This window comes from Gavialis gangeticus, unplaced genomic scaffold (genome assembly GCF_001723915.1).
Source record: "Gavialis gangeticus isolate Ggan-Ray unplaced genomic scaffold, GavGan_comp1, whole genome shotgun sequence".
Lineage (NCBI taxonomy): Eukaryota > Metazoa > Chordata > Crocodylia > Gavialidae > Gavialis > Gavialis gangeticus.
Genome location: NW_017729026.1, coordinates 31,203,895 through 31,222,887, shown reverse-complemented (window position 1 = coordinate 31,222,887; position 18,993 = coordinate 31,203,895). Strand labels below are relative to the sequence as shown.

General features: G+C 43.1%; 1 protein-coding gene across 1 annotated transcript in view; it reads right to left on the bottom strand.

Moving 5' to 3' along the window:
- The window catches only part of PDSS2 (decaprenyl diphosphate synthase subunit 2), a gene marked incomplete at its 5' end in the record, with an annotated part of 214,902 nt that overhangs the window by 20,003 nt on the left and 175,906 nt on the right, over positions 1–18,993 (bottom strand). Inside the window, 2 exons of the mRNA XM_019520233.1 lie at positions 2,909–3,040; positions 3,842–4,015. Coding sequence (XP_019375778.1) covers positions 2,909–3,040; positions 3,842–4,015 — 306 coding nt within the window. The remainder of the gene's footprint in view (positions 1–2,908; positions 3,041–3,841; positions 4,016–18,993) is intronic.

Here is an 18,993-nt window from a genome sequence, read left to right as displayed (position 1 = left end):
CACGCATTTTGTACAATTTGTGTACATTTTTTATATCCAACAAGTGTTTTTTGCCTATTTTTTTTCTTGGTCAATGCCTACTAATGCCAGACCAAGAACACTCCTGTTCATCCGCCCTGAAACTTCTTCCGATACCTAAACTCAGCATTATCATTAACCACACTATGCCACTAACAGCTCCTACCACAGGACTGTAAAGGAAAGATTTCCTTGCCTTTAGCCTAGTCTAGGAAAGGCCACAAGCCCCAGGAGTTCTGGAATTCTTCCTCCTACCCAAAGGATGTACAATAGAATTACTCCCTCACAAACTACTCCAGGGAGCAGATTGCTGCTACAGATAGAGCAGCCAAAAGGGCAAGTATGGTAACTGTCTAAGGAGAAGAATTGAGTGCTGAATTGGGGAAACAGAAGTGGTGACTACGCTTTTGAAGAAACGCTGCTAAGAGTCCACAGGTTTGGAAAAAAAGTACTAATTTTTGTAGAAGGGTGTGAGAAGGAGAGAAAAAAGTCAGCCTGTCAATAAACTGAGGAGAGATTAAAGTGAAAGAGAAGCAGGAAGAGAAGGAGAATTGAAGATAACTGGATTAATTTTTAATTATAGGGAGAAGGAGAGAGAGCTGATCTTCATTGTTATCCTTCAGATCCCTCTTTAAAATTCTCCTTTGCCATGATGCCTACAAAAGGAAACTGGGGACACTGGGATGCAACTCCCATGAGCCCCAGGCGCCCCACTGGCTTCAGGGGACTACTGCAGGCTGGATCCAATCTCTTCACAGGCTGGATCTAGCAAGCCATAGGTTGTTGATCCCTGCTTGAGAAGATCTTTCATTTGGTATTTTGGTATAATGGCACCTAGTGGAAATACAAACTGCTTGCCTGAAAAAAAAATACTACTCTGTTTTCTTTCAGTTAGAATTTCTGTAGTGCTTCTACAATGTCCCTTTTGGTGTAAAAAGAATTATCAAGTGGACAGACAGCAGTGCTGAAATTCTGCAACCTATTCTGGATTCTGCATAAGAGAAATTGAAATTAGAAGAGGATGACAGGATCACAACACAATCTATGAAAGCTTCTGAAACACATTCATCCAATCCTTATGCACTCAAAACATTTACTACTCTTGTGCTGAGGTTATAGAAGTTCAAGATTCTTTAGTCAGCCATTTGCTATATTACCATTCTCTGATTTTAAAATTAGGGAGCTTCCCCTTTGGACAGAAATACTGTATTTCTTGCACATAGCACACCCCCAAATATAAACACACACCCTATCTTTGGAAGGCCACAAGAAGGAAAAAAAAAATCTTATTATGAGTAAGCACTAGAGATCTAATGTGTCCAGGGCTTGGGGCCCATGTGCCAGGACTTGATCCAGCACACTGACTCTGGGACTAATGTGGCAGGGCTAATATGGCATGCTGGCACAGGGGTTCAGCAGTGGAGCCATTAGCTGGCTCTGGAGCTCCATGCACTGTCCTGATCTGGTGTGTAGCTGGAGAGGGAAGCTCCCCAGGGGTTTGGACATTTGCAGCAGCAAGTGGGGAGGGAAGGAAGGAGCAGTGGCAGCATTAATTTCAGTGGCTCCCAGAGCCAAAACAGTTGGCCCTCTCCCCCAATTTTCTGGACTCATTGAGACCCTTTTCTTTGCACAATGTGCACTCCACTTTTCCCCAGCTGACTTAAGGGCAAGGGTGCAGTTTATATGCAGGAAAATATAGTAATACATTTCTTCCTTCACAAAAGCAAGGTTACATTCTCTTATGAGACTGTGTCTGACATTCCTCATTACTGGGATGATAACTTTTGCCAGAAACATATGAAGGCAAACTCTGAACCATAGTCATGCATGCAGAAATACCCATAACCCCCATCTCCTTGGCCTATGCCCTTCAGCACTGCCTTTAAATTAGGGAGCAGAATAGATAGCAGCAGAGATCACATTTTGAGTGAACATTTCTACATGTAACTTGCTTTTAAATTTATGGCAGGGCTCTCTCTCATCTCTTGAATTGCCTCTCAGGACTAATTTGTGTAGCAATTTTACTTTGTTTCTGATCAAATAGATGTTACTTAATTTCTGTGTCCAAAGATCATTCAATTTACAGACACCAAGAAGTCATCACAAAGAAGAACGAAGTATAGGAGACAGGTAGGCAAGGTTCTTTGAGTAGATGTGACATCTTTTATTAGACCAACTGAGTAGTTGGAATTAAGTTCTTAGCAAGCTTTCGGGCACAGTCACCCTTCTTCAGGCAACAGGAGTCTCTGCTATTCTGAGACTCCATGAAAAGAGAGAAGCTAGAAGTATGGCAGGATGTCAGTGAGAATGTAATGCTTCCTAATCAACAGCAATAAAATGTTTCCACCACAAGACATCATTCATTACCAAAAATCTTCCTACCAGAGGTACCCACACAACTAATGGAGGAGCTCCTACGTATGTTTCCTAAGACTGTTTAGATGAGAGGAATCTGTCTGACTGAGGTACTGAGGTAGAGTCACTACATTATACACTTAGTCTTGGTCTTTTGGGTGGTCTTCTTGCATCGTTACTAATATATACTGCAGTAGCATATAGAAAACCCATTCACGGACCCCAACCCTGTTACATAATACAAATACATGGAAGTAAGCAGTACAGTCATCTTCTCCCATTACCTTACCCTGTTAAGGAATTACTAGAAGGGAAGAGGGAGCCGCATTCAAAGAGCTGAGAGACTCTTCAAAGGGAGACAAATAAACACAATGGGGAGGGCAGTTTTGTCTGTATATATGACCTTTACCTACGCATTACAACATTATCTCTATGAAGAGACATATGTAACACTGATAAACTGTAACCTTCCAGAGCCTGGAAGAAAATGAACGATAAAATTAAAATGTATGGAAAAACTGATATTTATAATTACCTCTCTAATCTGCTTAATCCATGCTTCCCTTCCAAGGAACTCCTGATGCAGAACTGCAGGAGCAGAATTTAAACTGAAGGTCACAGAGTCAGTAGAATTTCCTTTAATAAATGGCTGAAGGTCCAGGTGTATCTAGAAGGGAGGATCAAAACATTTTTGTTGAATTAACAGAGCGCCCCAGGACCACATAGCCCATAAGCCAGTTCCAATTCCAAGTCACCGGCCCTATTCCTAAACTGTCGCCTGCAGTTTTGATGGATGTACTTCACCTCCATCCCCTGACTTCTACCTCCACAGTGGAGAGGAATGGGGTTGTTCAGAGGCTACAGAGACAAACAGACAAAAGGAGGGTTTGCTCCAGTGGGGAATGGGGCTGGAACAATTGGGAGTAGCTGGTGAAGACAGGGTTGTTGGTATAAGAAAGTGAGCAGTCATGGGAAGGATGCTGTGTTTCACAGCTGTGGATGGTAGAAGCATATATTCTGTTTTTCTGGAGCTGATGCAATATTTCATTTCTGACATACTGAATATTTTATAAACAGTGACTGCATAAAAATCAGATTGTTATACACACTGTTTACATCAGATAATTATGCATTAATTAATTTTAAAGCATTTGTAAAACATTAATGCTCTGTAACTACACTAGCGGTGTTTTACTGGTGTAGGATACCACCAGTAAATTTCCTTGGCAGTCTTCCATTAGTGTGAATGGTTATACCAGCAAAGCTTGCTTTTGACAGATGTAGTAAAACCACCCTCCTTGCCCAAGTGAAACAAACTCTTTTGCAACCCTGACCTGCCAGAAAAAGGTCAGTAGTGTAGTCTGGCCTGAGATAAAGAAGACCAAACAAAAGTGAGAATCAGAGACATTAGAGAAAATTCTCATGAACTGTTTCAGTATTTAAAATACTGAAAGGAGAAAGGGCATACCTTATGACTCATAGACATGTGCTTTCCATATTGAAATGCCATCTTCTGGATCTCTGCATCATGCTTTGCCAATTCCATTGCAGCCCTACAGCTCTTTGCCAGCAAGGCACTATGGGATAGGAAAATCTGTTCTGTCCAAGTTGATATTCCAATATCATCTGTAAAACGGGTCTCCTGAAAATGAAATTAAAGCTAAAATGAACAAGCTACAACTGTAACAGTATCAAATATAGGAAATTAGCAATGCAGCTAATATTATATGACTGCCAAACAGTCTGGACCTCAATAAACTACGTAAAACCAATCACTTCTGTAAGTAGTGCTCTTCACGGAAGCAATGGAAAACATAAGTGTTACAGCAAGTTTTACTTGCTGAAGCTGACACAGTTTTTCATTTCTAGCTCCCCCCAAAATAATTTCAGTGACATTTCTATAGGCCTGCCTCCAAATTGCTACACATTGAATCATACGAAAATAAGGCTGGAAAGGACCTCTGGAGGTCACATGGTCTGACCTTCTGCCTGAGGCAGGCTCATTCCTATCCCATGCAAATCCTTCTCTAATCTACTGCTAACAAACTAAACAAATCAACCCTGTCACACAACCACAAGGCATAGCACCTTAACACCACCAGTAAAGCAGGGGGACAATAGCAGTCAATGTCCTGCTACTGTGAGGGTTGTTAAAATATACTTGAGAGATCCAAGGAAAAGGAAAAGGTTCCCCCATATAGAGGAAAGTGAAAATCTCCACAAAATCCCCACTGACACAAACCCCTACAATCTGGCCATGCAATAAACTTCCTTTCTGACTAAATATGTGGTGGACTGGTGTGACCCTAAGAAGAGGGGCACGACCCTCTAACCAATAACCTCCAGATTTTAGTCCTGGCAGGAGCGTCAGCACTGGGGCACTGACTCTAGCCAACACTGAAACCTTCTGAGGAAGGCAGAAAAAACCTGACGTAGCAACAGAAGGGAGGGAAACATTTCTTTGCAGCTCCATGCTGACTCATATCAAGTACGTGATCCACCAAGACTCCTGGATCCTTTGCTACAGTGCTGCCACACAGCCAGTTTTCACCCGTTTTGTATTTGTTTTTGATGCTTCTTTTTAAGTAGTAGCACCCAAAGTTCATCCTGTTAGCTACAGTCCAACTTGCCAATCTATTACGATTCTTCTAAAATGCACACTTGTCCTTTGTGTTTGCAAGTCTTCCCAGTTTCACGTTGTTTAAACATTTGCTCGAGAAGCTTTCTATTCCAGCATTCAAATAGTTATTAAACAAAGCTGAACAGCACTGGACCCAGGACAGGCCCCTCTGGGACTGCACTTGAAATGTCCCACCATTCTGACATGGATCCATTTATAATTACTTTTTGTTTGTAGCTATTAGTCCAGTTGTCCATTCACCCTGTAACAGTGTTGTCTAGCATGCATTTCTTCAATTTGTTTATAAGAAGTTCATGTGGGGCTGTTACGCCTTGCTGAAGTCCTGATATACTATATCTACAGTATTCCTCCTTCACATCCACCAAAGTAAAGATTAGCACAATTTGTTTAAGGTAAATCCATGCTGGCTGCCTGAGATCGGCTTTTTCTCCTCCAGATGCTTGTAAATGGACCTCCTTATGATATACTCCAGTAATTTCTTGGGTAACATGGTAAGGCCAATTGAACTAGAATTCCCCAGGTCCACCTTGTTTTCTTTTTTTCTCCTAACGCAAAAACAGGCTCGCTATGTCCTCTGGTACCTCACCCATCTCCCACAACTTTGTAGAGATTATTGCCAAGGGCTCTGAGATCTCCTCTGCCAGTTCCTTTAGTACCCTAGATGAAGCTCATCAGGGCCTGCTTACCTGAATTAATTCAGAATATTATGAACATTAGTGGATATTATAATCATGCTTTCACTGAATTACTAGGAAAAATGTTTTTGGTATTTTCACTAAAACCTCACAGATGGATGCAAAAGACAACCTGGAAGTTTTAAATAAGCAGGCAGTGGTACTTGTAATGAGTGACATGTGAAGTTACTATATGATTACATTGAGTGCCACAGTACAATCTTTTCTATTATTAATATATAGAATATGCAAGTTATTTTTAAGAAAAACCTATTATTAATACATGGCATTTTAATGAGAAGACAGTATAACTATTTAAGAGATGCATCTGAATTGCTTCTTTCTTAAAAATAAGGAAGGTATGAAAACTTTTTCCCCCTCCTCTCTCTCAAAGGCATATCAAATATCAGAAATGTAGTCTGGTCTTCCGTGGAAGATTCTGATGGATTTTATTCTTGTGAACTTTACCGCCTTAAACAGAGTGAAGGATGCTAAACCTTTAACATAGGTTTCAATCTAGAAAGTTTATTAAATTATAATTTCGACTAACTAAAAAAATAGGAGTTTTAAGCAACTTGTCCAAAAATCAGTTTCCCTCTCAATTATTCAATTTTAACTCTCTTGGCTCATGCAGTATTATCATAATTTTTTCAGTCAGTCTTCAATGCTAGATAGAACCTGTATTTCTTTTAAATTACGTGCACACACACTTTAAAAGAAATACAAGTTCTATCTAGTACACACACACACACACAGCATTATACAGTATGTATACACACATTATATATAGAGTGTGTGTATATACACATATACATATATAGAATTTAAAAGAAATAATACAGGTTCTATCTAATGTTTGTGCGTATATATATTGCGCGCACACACACACATACACACAAATATAATTTTAAAAATATGCAACAGTCTTGCCTTTTTTATACACTGCAAAGGAATTTAAAAATGGCCTTGAACTTTTTAAAAAAATCCCTATGGAGGCACTCTTAATATAAAAGTCAGATACAAAAGGTAAGAATAAAATAAAGAAACAAAGATGATAAATGAATAGGCAGAGAGAAAGCTTCTAAACTTAAATACTGAACCTAATTTCTCAACGCATTTAATTCTGTAGCTCAGTTTGAGCCTAAATGTAAAATGAGAAAAAAAAATTAAAAAGCTAACAAGCCTCCTCCCCCCCCCCCCAAAGTTACTTCAATTAAATTAGTGAAAAATGAATAAGAACTAAATCTGTGTGACCCCATAATTTTCTAGCAAGGTATTATCTGTCATGAAATTGGTAGCAAACGAAATGAAATCCCTCCATTCAGCTCTAATCTTCCTCCCTTGTGGATACTGCCAGAGCGCTGCATTACAAGGGAGAAGATAATACGAGACTGATGGGAAAACTAGCAGAATTCCGCAATACCAAGTAACCAAACAATGTATCAAGATTCAATTGCTTTCAGACACACCATTAATTTATATGAGGAAGGGGAAAAGAATGGGAAAACCACATGTTTGCACTATATGTGATAACAATTTACCAAGTCAAGATTAAACTTTAGTTAGGTCTCATTTTACTATAATATTTGTGTTGTAATATCTTAGTTCATCTCTGAATACATACAAGTTTTCATGACTGGCAGAATGTCAAAAATGATGCACAAGCAGCTGTACTAGAAACTAAAAATGCTTAATCCTTTTTCACTCAAATATATTTAATTTTAAAAGAAATTTCCAAACAAGCTGTTGAAGGATGCTACTCTTAGTTTCTTTTACTTGGAAGCAACTTACTCAGAGAGTCACTTATTGATGTTTCCTGGATGATGAATGCATTTCTAATAGTGATTTTGTAATGACTTATTTTAACTCCCACTTGACTTGTCTTCATATTGGTCATATTGTAACTTCATGAAATCATTGTGTCCAAGTGCTTAAAACAAATGTAGTAACTTAAAAAGCTAGTTTTCCTGAATAACAAATATAAGACATGTCTTTTGGCCAAAACCTATATAACTTACCTATAAAAAACAAAACTTTACCAAAAATGTTACACAACTTTGGAATTTGTTTGAAAATCTAGGCATACGAAATACAAGTCAAACTTTTAGGTTGGAAAAGGCAGTGCAATGTTCTGATACTTTGAACACAGACACTGAAAATCTTCTTGTCACAGAAGGAAGCATGCTCTAAAGGGAAATGTCTGATTATATGTACCAGTATATGAACATGGGAGCTAAAATAGTGCAGGTACTAGTCAGAGAAGCCTTTTCCATTTTTTCCTATATACTTAAGATTTCGAAGATGGAAACAGACATTGTTTGATTTCTCATTTGTGCCACCTTAAACATTTTTAAGGCGGCACAAATGCTGAGGAAATAGGAGGCCTTACCCTTTGTTGGGATACAACAGAAAAATCAGTGACGGAACCAAAGATAGTAATAGACTCTGATGCTTTACTGCGGTGGATGTCTATCACCTCCTGGCATTTTATCAGCTCAGCCAGTTGGCTGAGTGAGGGAACAACTGGCAGTCTCCAAACGAATGGGCCAGAGTGGGGAAAGTGAAGAGATCATGTCACCCCTTTTTCTGCACCATCAAGGGTGGGACAAGGAGTGATGTGTGTTTTGACCAGTGAAGCAAATCAGGTGTGCCATGACCAGGGATCCTGGTTTTCTGTTTCCCACAGAAAAACAGAGAAAACCATGGATTTCCCATTTTTATCAGAGAAAACACAGATTTTCCCTTTTAGAAGAGAAACCCACGGATTTCCCCCTTTCTAAAAAGAGCTCTTCAGGCTGGCAGAGCCCCAGCCTCCGGGAGCTGTTTGCAAAAGGGGCGAGGAAGCCAGGGGGGAAGTGCAGGGCCTGACACACACACTTACCAGAAACTGCTTCAGGCTCACTCTTCTTGATAGAGGTCAATGGGGCTTGGGGGTTGTGGGGCAGGGCTGAGGGGGAAGCTGATTAGGGGCTGAGGGAGCAGGGAGGTTTGCAGCCAGCCAGGCACTCCAGCCTGGAGCGGGTTTGCAGCCTCCCTGCTCCCCGCCAGAGTGCTTGGCTGGCTGGAAACCCCCCCTGCTCCCGGCTAGCTGCAAACCTCTCCACTCCCTCAGCCCCCACCAGCTTTGGCACTCCCCAGCCAGACACGCCAGCTGGGAGGTGGGGTTTGCAGTTGGCCTGGAGCTGCGGGGTTTTCCAGCCAGCCAAGCACTCTGGCTGGAAGCAGGCAGGCTGCAAACCCCCTGCCAACTGGAGTGCCTGGCCAGATGCAACCCCTGGGTCACAAAAGCTGTGCTTCCCACCCCGCTGCCCTCTCCCAGGCTCTCCAGAGCGCAGTGTGCACGACTGGCGCGGCAGGGCACAGCAGGGCCACGCACAAAAGCTGCCTGCCGCTGCAAGCTCCATGCTGCCCTGGCCACACTTCTTCTTTGTGCATGGGGGCAGTGCACATCTGCCCTGCCCCCACCCCTCACACAGATCTGGGGGGTGCAGGTCCCCCCTGCTCCCCAGGAGTACACGCTGCCACTGGGAGCTGGCCCTGCCCGAGCCTGCAGCAGCAGGGGGGGAGCTGGCTCATACTCCTGCTGTAGCAGCCACTGCCTTCCACTGGGGGCAGAGGCCTGCAGATCTGGGTCCTTGGCCCCACAGCCAAGGGGCACAAGCAGGGCTGGAAGGTTAGGGGGGAGTGAGGGACACCAGCAGCGCTATGGGTGGGCATTTAATTTTAAACACAAATTTTAGGATTTTTATCAGAGATTTTGCAATTTTTTTAGCAGAGAATTTGTGATTTTTTATCACGGAAAACCAGGATCCCTGGCCATGGCACATCACAGCACAGCTGAATCATTCCATTCGATGATATCTATTTCTAGCCTTAAGAAAAGTCAAAGCACAATTGGCACTACCGTTGGCTGTGTCAGAAAAAGCCAAAAAAAAAAAAAAAGAAAAAAAAAGAAGAGAGTGACACACCCTTCCCATTGGGAAAGGTAAACCTATCAGAAATGGGTGAACTCTGGCCAGGCACCGTGGAAGACAATGAACGCCGAACCTTTCAATCCAGCAATTTTTGTGAGTTAAATTAAAATAACTCTCAGAAATGTACAAAATCCTAGCAGTGGGTTTAGTACCATGTGGACTACTTTGTGTAAAATATTTGTTCTCTCTTTACCATAGTAGTATGAAAAATCAAGCCAAAGTAAATAACGTTGTCACTTTTTACACTGAATAACTGTAAATCATTTAAATTTTAAAAATTCATTTTGCAGCATTGTAATTGCAAATGGCAAACCTTTAAGTTGATATCATCCCCATTTACAAACACAAGCATCAGTAAAAATGTTTTTGTTTTATAAACATGTTTACTGTTTAGATTTTAAAATGAAATTGGCTTGCTGAGATTTGTAGCCATTAAGCTTTCTTGGACAGTGCTTAAACTGCAGAAATAAACTTCCAAGACAATGAGACATAGAAAACTCTTCTATAAGATCATTACGTGTTTTGCTCCAAGCTGTTTACTACCTATTGCTGTTAGGAATGGCCTTTTAGCACATCTATGGTGGCAAATATGAAACACTTCTATATATTTAACACAAACTAGCACTTAAAATTTATGCCCTTCAAGGCACCATCTTAAAATAGCTCAACTGTTTTATTTGTCCCGCTAGGGAAGAATCAGCTGGTAGCTACATAAATACATATGAAAAAATGGGTAGTACCAGAAGTCACTTCTTCTGAATAAAAAATTTGGAGTATTTTATAACTTAATTATCTAGATACAGAATAACAACTCCTTTGCCAGATTATTCCTGCACAACCTGATCAAACTAAGTGATTGCTTTACACATCAAACTGTGGTCTAATCTTCATTAGTATCAAGACAATCCACAACATGCTTAGTATATTTTCATTTAGAATTTTCTCAACATTTGAGTTTTAATCAGATGATCTGACAGCATCGCACACAAAAAAGATAAAAGGAGAAAATAATAATAAAATAACAACAACAACAAATAGAGAATAAACCAGAAATAAAATTATGGATCTCTCCCTAACAGTAGGAATACAGTTAACCTACAAAATATCCTGCATTTGACTGATGCAAGTTTTAACAGATATCTTGGACGTGACAGGGCATGTTTTATTGGTCTATTAATACATGCCTTCAGTGCTTTGTGAGGAAGAAGGGTGAGTGCAAATGGGCCAATAAAACATACCCTGGAGTACTTTAATATTTTTATCATGACTCTGAAACAAAAGAAAAACCCACATTTAAAAAAAATGGCTGGGAAAAAAACAACACATCTTTTTTCATTACAAAAATAAGTTCAGAATGGGAAGAGTAGTTCATACTAGCCTGAATGATTAAAAGTAGAAAATTATATTATAGAACTATTATTTCTTCAATGTATGCTCCCCCCATACCTTACACTTCAATATTTAGACAGAAGGCAGTGCAGATGGTACCTTATAGACTAATTCAGTCAGAGAGACATATGAAATGTGGTTCTCAACCTTTTTAGTCTCAAGAAAAGCCTTCAAATTTTTTCAGAATTTAGGGGCACCCAGGCTGAGAAAGAGCTAGAAGCTAGCTGGTGCCAAGTGATGGGCAGGTGGGGGAAGGTGGAAAGCCAGACCATCCCCTACCATGCCCTCTTTTTGTGACTATCTACCCTATCTATGGCCTGTACCTGATGGGGCAAGCACTGCTCTTCCAAGGCTTCAAAGCTAGCAGATCAGAGCCACGTGCACTTGCAGCCCCTCCCACCAGCCCTGGGAGCATAGGAAGAGGTGGGAAGGAATGGGGGACAAGTAGGGCTGAAAGGTACAGCCCTGAAGCCCCATGGCCACTGTCTGCCCATCTGTGCGCACAGCACAGCACACTCCTGGGAGCCAATGCAGGAGCCATCAGAGGGCAGGGAGCAGCTCGGGGCACCACTTGTTTGTGCGATGCTAAGGTGCCTAGCACTGGGAGGGATGAGGAATAATCCCTTACCTCCTGGCATGGGGGCCAGGTGCTGCAGCACACCAAATGAAAATCAAAGAGGTAGTCTATAAGGTGCCACACTGCCCTGCCTTCTGCCTAACATCAGCCTACACAGCCAACCACTTCTCTCTGCTTCAGTATTTATTTAGTTTCTCTTTGCAGCTGCTCTCAGATGCAATTCAAACATTTTTTTCGTTCTCTTCTTGTTCCACAACAGAGGCATATTAATAAATGCTTGAGCATGGTGGGCCCTTGTTGCCCTGCTGGAAGGCAGGTTACTTTCAAATTCTACTCTGAAGCTAGTTGACCAATCTTTTTAAGTAAAAGTCTGAAAAGCAAGCCAGGTGCTTATAATGCCCAGAGCTGAAAAGAAAAAATAACTCAACTCCCTTTAAATTTGTTCTCGTCAGAAAGGCAGTGGCCAAATAAGAGGGTAAAACTGCTGCAGCCCAGCTCTTCCCAGCCTCTGTGCTCCACAGGCAGATGAGCCCCACTGAGCATTTATCTTCACTTTAAAAGGTGCATCATGCAGAGCATTTAGGCTATGGACAGAAGTCGTACATAAATCGGTTGAAGTGACCATGAACCAGTATAACCCTGTAACAGAACAGAAATTCAGGGCACTTAAACCTCTTTCAAAATGGCTGAAACTGGTTTAAGATAAAACTAGATGAATGTAGTATCAAACTTAACTGATTTAGGTCAAACTGGTTTAAGGAACTTCTGTCCCAGATCTCCTCCTGATTCAACTTAACTCACAGTACTCCAGCATCCCAGGATGCTTGCAGCCTTGGGTTGTGCTGTCTGCTCCAGTGGAGCAGAGCTGGCCTAGCCCCAGCTGTCAGCAGAGGCCTTTCCATCCCCAGAAACCAGGAGCTGAAGGGATTCCCTTAGCCTCACCCCCTTTGTCGGGAGAAATCGGCCTGGCTCCCAGCTGGTCTGTGTGGAGTAAAGCCCCACACTGTGGGCTTCCCCACCCATGCCAGGCCCAGTCTGGTTGGGGGTTTGGATGGGAAGGGGGGAGGGGATGCCATTCTGCCTCAACTTGTCCTCAGGGGGCTTGCCAGCTGGAGAGAGGGCATGGCTGGGTGATCACCCTGGCTCCCAGCTCAGGTGGGGGGAGTAAATCCCCCACTTCAGGTTCCACACTTCCCCACCCCCATGCTGGGTACAGCCTGGCTGAGGGCTTGGAATGCGGGGGAAGGGCCATTCCCGCCCCCCGCCCCCCTTAGCCAGCCAGCCAGGGAGGTGGCATGGCTGGGTTGGTGCCCTGGCTCCTGGCTCAAGCCAGGGAAGTAAAGCCCCCAATGTGGGCTTTCCCACAGCTGGGAGCCAGGGCAATCACCCAGCCAATGCCCCTCCCTGGCCAGCAGGCTGACTGAAGGAGGAGGGGAATGACCCACACTACAGGCTCCCCCTGGACTTGGCACAGCCCAGTTGAGGGTATGGAGCTGGGAGGAAGCAGGGGACATTTTTTCCCCCACATCCTCCTCAGCCAGCCATCCAGTCAAGGTAGGCACATGGCTGGATGATCTCCCCAGCTCCCAGCTGCAAGGAAGCCCATAGTGGGGGCTTTACTCCCCCACCCCCCGCCTAAGCCAGGAGCTGGGGCAATCACCTGGCCATGCTCCCTCCCCAGCTGGCGGGCCAGCTGAGGAGGGAATAGGGAGCAAAAATGGTCCCCACTGCGGGCTTCCCCCCCTGTGCCCATCACAACCTGAGTGGGGGTCCAGAGCTGGGGAGGAGGCATCCCCCCACTCCCTCAGTCAGCCCACAGGCCAAGGAGGGCACATGGCCATGTTATCAGCCCAACTCCTGGCTCCGGGTGGGGAGGGGGAGGTAAGCAGGGGGGAAGAAGGGAAGAGAGGAGAAGAAGAAATGCCCCACTGGGGGCTTCCCCCCTCCCCCAGCACCGGGGAGACCCTGGCTGGAGGTCCAGTGGTGGGGCATTTCCCCCCACGCCCCCTCCTCAGCTAGCTAGAGACTGAAGAGGGAATGTGGCTCGGGAAAAAACAAAACAAAAACACGCTCATTTCCCAGCTCTCTGCAGTGGCCAGCAGGCTGGGGGGTGTGCTCTAGCACCCCCTCAACTCCTGGTATAGGTCCCTGCAGGGGTCTGGCTGCTTTTTGGGTTTGAAAAGTAAACGTCAGTTCATTTTCTAATCAGTTTAATCTTCTAGGCAGTTTACAGAAACCTGCAGATTTTGAACTGGTTAAGCCTTGGGCTTTTTGACTGTTTCTGCTTAGTCTTAAAGAAAGACTACTCCCATTTTCATCAGCACAGTAGTCAAAGTTCAACAGGTAACAATGCCTGCCATGAAAAAAAACCCCTGTACTTTTAAGATGATGACTTAACCATTGTTCAGAACTCATATTTAAACGTAGTATTTTAATTTTTTCTTCTGACTGTTAACATTAGAAATTGTTAGAGGCTTATGTAGAACTCCCATTCCATTGCTAAAAATTATACTCCATCAAGCCAGTTCTTTCTAGCATGAGACCCTGTAAATATTCACCCTATTCTCAGATTGAGCAAAACAAGTATGGTTTTACTTTAAATGCTTCCTGAATTTTCATTTTTGAAGATAAGGACAAACTGGTAGGTAAATTACAAGTTGTAATTTTCCACAGCCTTGCTGCATTGGCCTTAGACAAGTCACTTTACTTCTCTTTATCTTATTTTTCCCCTTTTATGAATTGGGTATAGGTCTGTTCCTCTACTTTAGGAGATGTAAAGTTTTTTCATTAATACCCATCGAGAGCCTTGAGATATTAAAAATTCAGAAGATTCAGCATTCAGGAGAATCTCTGTAATGGACAATGTTACTAACCAAAATCTGAGAAATACATACACTCACTACTACCAAGAAAAAAACCTCACACCAAAGTGTAACACTAGAAACTAGGTATCATGGTAAATTAGTACATTACTCCTACCTCAGAAAACTTTAGTTCATATTCTAGATTTGTTCACAGTATGTGCAAATGGAGCAATTAGGACGGGACCAGCAAATAATTTAGTATGTTGGCAACGACTGCTCAAGATATTCAGGACATGGACGCATGCAGAATGAGATGCTGACTTGGCAGAATGGCAAAAGGAAATTAGCAGCGATTCATAGATGCTAGGGTTGGAAGCAGCCTCAATGGATCATTGGGTCCAATCCCCTGCCCTGGGCAGGAAAAAGTGTTGGGGTCATGTGACCCCAGCCAGGTGCTTGTCCAGTCTCTTCTTGAAGACCCCCAAAGTAGGGGAGAGCACCACCTCCCTTGGAAGCCCATTCCAGATTCTGGCAACCCTAACCGTGAAGAAGTTATTTCTTATGTCCAACTTAAATCTGCTCTCTTTCAGCTTGTGGCCAGTGTTCCTGGTTATTCCAAGGGGTGCTCTGGTAAACAAAGCATCTTCTATTCCCTGCTGTGCCCCACCTCCCCCCAGTGAATCTGTATACTGCCACAAGATCCCCCTCAGCCTTCTCTTGATGTTTTAACATAACAATGAACCAAACCTAAAGTGTCCTTCAATTGGCTGAGCAGGTCACAGAGGAAAAAGTAAGTCGCAGGCTTGTTTGATCTGGGCTTGATCAATGACAGCAAATGAACTAGGTTTGGCAGAATTTGATTTTAATAGGTAAACAATGATTTCACCTCACACTCAGATTGATGAAAAATTATTTCCACCGTTAATAATCAAAGAAGAGTGAGAAAGACAGAAGGTAGTGGCAGGCCAGAGTATAGAAGGCTGGTCTGTTTAAAGAGGGAAGCAAGCTGGAGGGAGATAACAGGCTACTTAAATCTCTACCCAAAGCCTGGGGGGGAGTATTCAAGCCAGACTGGAAGCAGGGACATGGAGAAAGGTGTGCAAAGCTGCAGCAAGGAGTTTCTGATGCCCAAGTGGGACAACTCAGCTGCAGAGAACTGGAGAGAGATTGTAAAAGGAGGCTAAGTAGAGAGGTTAATATAATATCTCAAGGCACTCAGCAAATATGACTGGTGAGACTGGTATGTGGACAGAAAGGCTCCAGTTAGAAAGGATACACACTTTTTGGTGTTTTCTTGGTCTCTTCCCCCCCCCCATTCAGGAGGTGGAATATCTTTCTGAGGGTAATTTAAATGAATAAAAAATTAAATAAATGCTTAAAGATAAATACTGATTTTAGCCGTCAAAATTATTAAAAGAATAAAAATTGAATTCTGCCAAGCCTACATATGACCTATTAGAAGTTTAATCTTCAGGCACTATTTTAGTATGCTAATTTATATTAATTATATTTTAAATTAATTTTTTTAGTAAAGTGAAAATGACTTCTAAACCTTGCCAGACAGGACAAAATTATTCTTTTGCATATTTAACCAGACTAAGGCAGGGGAACACTGTGCAGCTATCCTTGGTACACCTAACACTTTCCCCAGGATCTACACCTGTGAAGTGCTTTAGAAGTGTGGTAGAACACAAACATTTCCAATTCCTTCTGCGATGGGACGAATTCTTCTGTCGTGGCCTGCAGCCCAGCATGTAGTCAAATGAAAGAGACTTGCTGTAAATGACAGACACCCAAAAAAGCCCAACACTTTTCTAGTTCTATAGAGGACATAATTAATCAGAAACATAGCAGGAATGCAAATGGAATCACAGCAAAGCAACCTCATTGCTAAAAGCAACTGTAGGAAGTTTACCCCTTATAAAGGCTGCTATTTTAAGCAAGCCATAGCTAAGACTTGGCAGCATATATAAACCTGCCTAGCTTAAACTTTAAAATGTTATTTCCTGTATTTCACAGATTTGTATGAATTTAAAAAAAAGGCATGAGATTCCTTTTAAATAAAATCCTGAATATAGTGTCTATGAAAGCTTTGGTCAACCTGTGACTACATTTCTCTGGTTACCTGTTCATTTATACTAGGTACAGCAGACACAGAATTAGTGCACATTCCCCCCCACACTCACTCACATGCCTCACTTAACAGAAAGGGATGAGAGAATAAGACAGCTTCTATTTGGCTGATGAACAGTTGCCAGCCCAGGTGCTTCTTGTGATTATAATTTAAGTGATCTAGACTTAGAGTAAAAGTAAGATAACTCATTTCAATTGCCACCAAACAGCAATATGGTCTTCATAACCCTGAACTCCATTTTAAATTTAACACTTGCATCTGAGAAGCTCTATACCTCATTATCAATCCCCTAATCATCTTGCTTCCTAAAAGATCAGTAACATTTTAGGACTAGTGGGACAAGTTAACAGAGCTTGATCTAAAGGCAGACTGCTGCTTGCAACCCAGCACCTCCACAGACCCCCCTGCCACCAAACTGCTGCCAACACCCTAGCTTCCCAGGCTTGATAAAACTGCTTCAAGGGCCAGATCTGGCCAGTGGATTTTGAGTCCTGCAGACCCCTGTCCTAAAGTGAACCTTCAAGATTTGTGTTTCTGGAACAGCATTGCCATCTGAGATGGTTTTCTTTAAAAAGTAGAAATAGCATAAGCTGTACGTAACTGTGCACACCTGCTTATCTCCATAAAGCAAAATCATGCAATTAGGTGACTGAATTGGTAATAATAATGGAAACTTAAAAACGTTATTTTCCTATTACATACAATGTTAAGAGAGGATCATAGTAAACTCAGCTTTTCCTTTTTTTTTTAACATCCTGTGGAAACAAAAATCACTTTAGGAAGCATAGGGTATGGACAGGCATTAATTCAATGTATTACAAAGTGCATCAAAACCATGATACCATAGGGGTGTATAACAGGGGCAGGCCAGATATGGCTGTCAGTGGATTCCATTTCCCAGCAGCCCCATGCATTTGTACGCATCTTTGGAAAACATGACAGTGAGGTAAAATATTTCAGAGACTGAATTACTTTCTTTGACCAGGTAAACCAATCGTTGTTAGTCTAACTTTTTTGGAAAAAAGGGTCTAAAAATACAACTCCTAGCATCTCAGTACCAGTCATCCATACACCTCCCCAAATAAACTTGTTATATCCAGGAGTAGTGAGGTCCTACTCTGAGTGTTGGCTTCAGTGGTTTGCAAAAAACACAGATTATGATTTGCAAACCACACAAGCCATTTAGCTCAGTGGTGCCCAACATTTTTTGTTTTCTGGGTCAGTCGAGTGATGCCAGGTTAGTCTGTGAACCTAATCCAGTCCACAGACTGGATCTGTACATGGTACTGGCCCAGCTTGGGCCCAATCCAGCTGCTTGGAACCAGCCCAGCCAAGGCCCAATCTAACTGCATGGGGTGGATGTGGCTGGGACCTGATCCCTCCACACAGGGCCAGGGCCCAATGCAGCAGCCTGATGCAGCCATGTTGGGGTTTGGAAATTTGCTGGTGGGGGACAGGCAGCAATGTTAATTGCCACCATTTCCCCATAACAAAATTTCTGGACCTGCAGACAGTCTTGTATGTCATATCTGGCCCACGGGGCAGCGGTTGAGCAACCCTGATCTAGCTAAATGCAAATCATTTTGTCAACTAACAAAACCTCTACATACATCCACCTGTATCCTCCAACTAACAGTTACAGAGGAACATAAGAAGTGGCATACCAGGTCAGGCTAATTGTCCACAGAGCCCGGTATTCTGCCTCCAACAGTGGCAGGAATGGATGCTTTAAAAGAAGAACACTGATCCAGAGTGATCTATCCCCTATTCATTACTGCCCCTGGCATCTACCATTATTGGTTTAGAGATGCCAGAGGAAACATCTTCAGCCATTCTGTTCAACTTCAAACAGTTATACCTTTTTTTTAAATCTTTAAATACTAAATAATGAATTCTTAGTCCACTACTTTCAATATCACTATCTCATTTTTTCAGTAGACTTCTTACCACAGTATAGGGTGACCACGCATCCCTAACTGGGCAGGACAGTTCTGGAATGGGAACCTGAAGTCCCAAGTCCCAGGCTGCACGGCTCCAGGACAGCATTTGTCCCAGATTCAGTGTCTGCAGGGACAGGGAAATGGGGGGGAGGGTGGGGGGTTCCCTTGCAGGATGGCAGCATTCCAGCCTGCAAGGGGATGCCAGAAGTGGGATGCAGGGAGTGCTACATGCATGTGCACTCCCGCATACATACAGGTGGCCGGGAAATACAGCCAGGCAGCCTGGAGAGCAACTCTCTGCAGGTAAGTCTATGGGGAGTGGCTGGAGGGGTGCAGATTGAGGCCCCCATAGTGAGGGAGGGAGTGGCTGAGGGTGCTGCCCAGCCAGAGCGGTGCATGGGGCTGGGGTGGGGAGAGGTATGGAGCTGCAGGTGGCTCATCCAGGGGGTGGGTGGGGGGTGGGGAGCATGGGTGGCACGTGCGTCCC